The sequence below is a fragment of the Zonotrichia leucophrys genome, chromosome 12, assembly GCF_028769735.1.
Source record: "Zonotrichia leucophrys gambelii isolate GWCS_2022_RI chromosome 12, RI_Zleu_2.0, whole genome shotgun sequence".
Taxonomy (NCBI): Eukaryota; Metazoa; Chordata; class Aves; order Passeriformes; family Passerellidae; genus Zonotrichia; species Zonotrichia leucophrys.
In genome coordinates, this window is record NC_088182.1 from 11,588,646 (window position 1) to 11,594,731 (window position 6,086).

The window sequence follows — 6,086 nt, forward strand, 5'->3', positions numbered from 1 at the left end:
TGGCCTTTAATGTTTTTGTATGGGTCTGGGGTGGGAGGGTGGGGAGGGTTTGGGTTAGTGGGGTCGTTTTTTGGTTTCTTTTTTTTTTTTCTTTTCATTTATCGTCGTTTCAAATAAATTGGTACAAAACAACTCTCCCGTGTGCTCCCTGCCTGCAGGCGTCAGGGACCGGGCAGGAAGGAGGCTGGTCCCAGGGGAGCTTTCCTGCTGTTCGGGATCCGTGCGGGTGCCGATGCGCAGAGCCCGCACCCCGCCCCGAGTGGGGAACAGGAGCAGAGGAAGGAGGGTCCCCGCCATGGAGGCAGGGGAGCAGCGCGATGGTTGCGCAGCTGCGCTCCCGGAGCAGCGGGGCGGGGGCAGCCCCGGCGGGCACGGGCAGCACACACACCCCCACAGCCGCTTCCGATCCCCCTCAGCGCCCGGTCGGACAGGGCAGCTCCCGGGACACGGCCCTCGCCGGCCGGGAGCGTCCCCGGTCCCGCAGCAGGAGCGGCAGCCGGGCACAGCCGGAGCCCCCCCGGCGCTGTCTATTTATAGCGGCCCGGCGCGGTTGCGTAAATCCCGGCGGGATCTGGGCCATCTTGTTCTGCCGGCTGCGGGAGGCACCGAGGGACGAGCAGGCTCATCGCCCTCCGTGCCCCGGGGCTGCCGCAGAGGGGACACGCAGGGGCAGCCCAGCCCCGGGCACGGGGTGGGGAGCGGGGCCGGAGGGGTGCAGGGACCCCCAGGCCGGCTGGGTGAGCCCGGGCAGCGCTGCTATCGCCGCAGCTCCCACCCCACCCCACAGCACAGCCCTGCCCCGCTGCTGACACAGCCAGGGAGTTTCAGCAGCAGCACTGCCCGAGGGATGCTCCAGCCCGGTGCTAGGGAACACAGCAGGGATCAGGTGACAGGGACAGCAGCCAGTGCGGCCTAGGGACTGTCACACCAGTCCTTTCAGCACCCCTGGGGAAGCACAGCCCCTTCCTCAGGGCCCCAGTCAGGCCTGCGTTATCCCTTTGTTCCCTGCAGAACAAGCAGGGAGAAGGGAAGCAAGTTTTACTCCCTGAAGAATTGTCTTTTTGCTAATCCAGAGGAGAAGGCAGCCGTGCTCCTGGAAGAGACCAGCCCTGGTGTGCCAGAGGCTGCAGCCTCCCTCCAGGTCTGTGTTTAGAGGCAGCAGTCCCCATCCTGCTGGCCCACCCCAAGCCTGGGACAGATCTGCTGCATTCTGGCACTGCCCTGCACTGTGTCCTGAGCCAGCAGCTGCAGCTTTGGGAGGATCAGAGGGGATGCCCTCACCAGGGGCTGGGACACAGGGGGACAGGGACCACCCTGCTCCCCAGGAGGGAAGGTTAAACCAAGCCCAGCTCAGCTCTCAGCTCTCCTCTGCATGACAAACAAACCAGGCAGAATGGCAGGCACGTTCCTGTGGGCAGATAAAGGCAGAAACAAGGCAGTGACCCTCCAGCTGCCCAGCACAGGGAAGGCAGCAGGGTGACACTGTGCCAGTCCAGCTGGAGCTGCCTGACCTCACAGGCTGAGCCTGCCAGAGCCATGATGCTGGGGCATCCCTGAGTGAGCTCCCCTGGGTGCTGCCAACCGTGAGGAGCAGGCTCTGGAGAGAAACCCAAGCCCTGGGGACTTTGAAGAGCCAGTGACTCATCTCATCCAATGCCAGAGCTGAGGGACACAGCTGGCAGAGACTGTGCTGCACGTGGTGATGCACAGCAGCCTCCCACAGCCGGCAGCTTTCAGCTCCCAGTCTGTGCTCATCCCAGCTTCAGGTACCCAGGAGACAAGGGAACAATCCTGCTGCCTCCCAGCCCTCTCCTTAAGGGAAGCACAGACCAAGAGACCCTTCCAGGCTCACCTGACCTCTGGGGAAGGCTCTGCTCCTTCACAGGAGCTCTGGTGCTATGAAGCATTCAGAAGAGCCAGGACCAGTATCAGCCCTCCACAAAGGACAGGACCTGTCCCTCAAGCTGCAGGCTTGACAGTGACCACATTTATTCCAGCTTTAAAGACCAAGACTTCCAAATCTGCTGGTCACAACAGTGTTCAGCTGTGAAGTTTACGAGGTGATAAAGGCCAAGCACTTGAGCAATGCTTGCTGTGACAGACAGGATTTCCTTCCGTCTGCCTTGCGCCATCCCAGCTTTCCCAGCTGGGCTGTCACACGCCAGCAGAGGCAGCTCAGAACCCGGCTGGAGCTCAGTGTAGAGGGCACTGTGTGCCACCAGCACCCACTCACAGCAGGGCCACACAGCACCCAGGGAGGCTGCAAGCGCTGGGCAGCAGCCCCTGTGCTGGCAGAGCAGCTGCTGGCACTGCCCTGCAGGGACCTGCCCAGCACAGACCAACCTAACGCCACTGGGAGCCATCCAAGCTTCCCACAACCCTTCTTCCTCCCTAACACCCAAACAGGGCGCAGCACTGGTCTGCAGAGCAGCCTCCAGAACAGCCACCTGGGAATGTCCAACAAAGGGGAGGGTGTGAGGGTAACAAACAGCCTTGCAGCTCCAGGCTCCTTTCTTCCCTCCAGGATCTCTGAAGGGAATTTTCTCTCTCTGCGAGGTCACCCAAAGGCTCCTGGAGCACCTTAGCTCTGGGGTAGGGTGCTGGGTCCAGCCTCACTCCTCCTCCCCCCCTGCACCCAGGCAGGAGCAGCTGAAGGTTCCTGGCACTTGTGACAGAGCAAGCAGGCAGTGTGGCATCCCCACAGCAGGGAAAAGAACCACACAACAGCATTATCTTCTCCCAGGGCAGGAAAAGGCTCCCTGTCTGAGTGAAGGGCAAACCCACAGTCTGGCAGTGGTCCTGTCTGGTGTTTTACCAGTCCTTCTCCTTGGAGAACACAGAACCCAGACACCAGAGCCTGCCAGATCCCGTGGGTTTGGTGAGGTGACAAGACACAGCACATGTAAGAGCATTCAACAGGGAACCAGTTTAATCAGACATCAGGTTTGCACCACTCTTTTCAGAATCACAAGTTCTGCATTTTTCTAAGAAATACAAAGCACTCTCAGGTTTACAGAATGCTGGTCCTGGAGAAAACAAGAGGGAGAGAACAAGACACTGGGATACAGACACTAGGATACTGGGCAGCAGGAAGGAACCTGCTCATCCCCACCTGGCTGATGGCAACAGCCCTGCAGGAGGCAGAGAGCTCCCAGGGGGGCTGTGCTGCTGAGGGGGGCTGTGCCCTGCTGTCCCCACCCCAGTGGGACATAGGACACCTCCAGACCCCCATCAGCACCACACCAATGCACACACCGCTCCCACACACCCCAATGGAAAACCCCTGCATTAACCAGCTGACAAGCATCCAGGTTCTACTCTAGGTAACATTAAACTCAGATCCAGGGTAAGATACTTCATCCACAAGATTAACAGCTGATTCAATAGGTTGAACACATGCTACTTACAGCACATAAATAGAAGATACTCTTTTTTTTTACTTAAAAACCGTGTGATGAAGGTCTAGGTGGGACTGCCTCGACACTGCTGCATGCACACGAGTATCAGCCTCACAGAAGCAGGAAAGCTGTCTCTGCATCACCTATTCACAGGGTCACGGGACAGCTATCCTGCCCCCATGCTCAACATTAGCCACACAGCCAGGAAATAAACATGGCACTAGCCAGGAGTGGGCTTTAATATAAACTCTAGTGCTTTTCAAAAGAAATATTAATCCATAAAGGTTTACAGTTAACAGATATCATCATCACTTTTATTTCTCAGAGCCAGAAATAGTGCTGAACAAACAAACAACAACAAAAAAAAAGAGACAGAGTATGCAATTTCCAGAAGTGCAACCAGGGTACAGGGCAGCTCTCAGCGAGACGAAGGGCTTGTGCAGCTGGGAGAGGAGGGGAGCCATGGCAGAAGATGGCAGCTCCCGCTCCCGGCGGGCGCCTGACCTTGCGACGCTCTCCGAGGGGATTTGTCACCGCAGCCTCCACCCCACCCTGCACCGGGACCCACGGCTGTGGGAACACCGAGCACCCCAGCACCCACCGAGCCACGGAGCTGCGGGGGGGGTGGCTTTACAGGGATGTACCCAAAAATAGAGACCTTAAAATAAATAGGACTAAAGCTTCTTTACAGTAGGCAATGCACTAGTTTTACCATGAACAAAACTAAGACTAACAGCCACTCCTTGCCTGCCAATGGAGAAACTTTTTCTCCTCTTCACGTTTTCCAGCCCCCTGCCCTCGCAGCTGCAGTGCGGCCAGGATGGCATTGCTGAGGATGGAGGCGGGGGCACGGCAGCAGCGAGCGCACACCGGGGCGAGCAGGGGGGGCCCTGCACGGTCCCGGGGCTGGCGGAGGGGAGAGGCAGCCGGGGATGCCCGCGTCCATCCCTGGGCCAGCTACACCAATCCTCAGCAGCTACCGGCAGCTCTGCACCGTGACCCAACCGCACGGCTCCAGGTGACACCGCTGCCAGCAACTGCGACCCAGCTGCCTCCTCCAACACCACTTCTTCCAGGGGGAAGAGAGGCAGAGTGGGGGCACAAGCAGGGCCTGACCTCACCCATGCTCACCCGGCACCGTGCCCCAGCCCAGGCCAGAGGGGCAGTGAAGGGTTGGTGGGTGCTGCCAGGGGTCACCACCCGGCCAGGGCTGAGGGGCAGGACGGGGAACCGCAGCCCCGGCGGGAGGAGAGGTGAGGCAGTGGTGAGAAGGGAGCTGGGGGCGGGGGGACGGGGAGCAGCGCTCACTTCTTGGAGCTCTGCGTCTTCTTGGGCAGCAGCACGGCCTGGATGTTGGGCAGGACGCCGCCCTGGGCGATGGTCACGCCGCCCAGCAGCTTGTTGAGCTCCTCGTCGTTGCGGATGGCGAGCTGCAGGTGCCGCGGGATGATGCGCGTCTTCTTGTTGTCGCGGGCCGCGTTGCCCGCCAGCTCCAGGATCTCAGCCGACAGGTACTCCAGCACGGCCGCCAGGTACACCGGCGCCCCGGCGCCCACCCGCTCCGCGTAGTTACCCTTGCGCAGCAGCCGGTGCACCCGCCCCACGGGGAACTGCAGCCCGGCCCGCGACGAGCGCGACTTGGCCTTGGCCCGCGCCTTTCCGCCGGACTTCCCCCGGCCCGACATGGCCGGCAGGCAGCGGCCCCTCGCCCCCGCCTCTCGAGCAGCGCCCGCACAGAGGGTCCCGGCGCCTGCGGGGAGACAAACGCCGTTACACCGCGCGGGGCCCGCGCCGTCCCCGCCCGCGCCGCGCCGCCCTTACCGCAAGCGCTCCCGCCGCTCCGCGCTGCGCGCCGCCCGCCGCCGCACTGCCCGGCCCGCCGCCGCCGCGCCGCGGATATCGCTGCCCGCCCGCCGCACGCCGCCTCCCATTGGCCAGCGCCGCTGCCGCCACGGCGCTGATTGGTTATCGTGCCGATCCCTGATTTGCATAGGGCTCCCTGCGCCCCGGCTCCGCCGCGGGCCGGCGCCCAGGGCGGGCGGCGAGGCGGCTCTGCGTGCGCTCGGTCAGCCCCGGGGCCCGCCGGGGCTCCAGCACCCTCCAGCTGCTTCTGGCGGCCTCGGGGCCCAGGATGGAGGGAGGGGTGTTGGCCCGAGCGCCCGTGGGTGTCTCAGCAGCCGTGCCCGTTTGCCTTGGCCAAACCCACGGGCCCTTCCTTGGTCAGCGGGATGTCTCTTCCGGGAGGACACCAAAGTCTGCGGGCGAGGGCGATGCTATGGGGAAAGAACCCCCGATAGCGAGGGCAACCCCCAGCGAGTACCACCCTCCCGTCTCCTCACGTATCAAAGGGGAAAGTTTCTCCCAAACCAGTTTCTGTGGACAGGCCGGGTTGATTGTGGTCATTGCTGCACCAGGTTAGAGGAACTGCCTCAAACAGCCTTGGGTGAGCAGCCAGACTCCAGTTTAAGGGTGATGTAGCTCAGCAATAACACATCCTCATTAAACACTCAGTGTAGGGGTTTTTTTGGCCATGCTGGTGGTGCTCACAGTCTGGAGGGAGATAACCTTTACCCTGTGCCTTTGCATCGCCCCTGCATCCCCAGGGGGAGGATTATGTTCTCCAGAGCTGGGAAAGTTGAGCATCCCTCCACGCGTGCTCAGCATCTTCACTCCCTCCACAGCAATTGG

General features: G+C 61.6%; 1 protein-coding gene across 1 annotated transcript; it reads right to left on the reverse strand.

Moving 5' to 3' along the window:
* Positions 1-2,911: 2,911 nt before the first annotated feature.
* LOC135453348 (histone H2A type 2-B) lies at positions 2,912-5,284 on the reverse strand. The gene is made up of 2 exons (XM_064724311.1): positions 5,220-5,284; positions 2,912-5,148 (listed from the first exon to the last, which is right to left on the reverse strand). Exon 2 carries the CDS (start codon positions 5,081-5,083, stop codon positions 4,703-4,705), a length of 381 nt encoding a protein of 126 aa, XP_064580381.1. The 5' UTR covers positions 5,084-5,148; positions 5,220-5,284; the 3' UTR covers positions 2,912-4,702.
* Between the last annotated feature and the right edge of the window lie 802 nt (positions 5,285-6,086).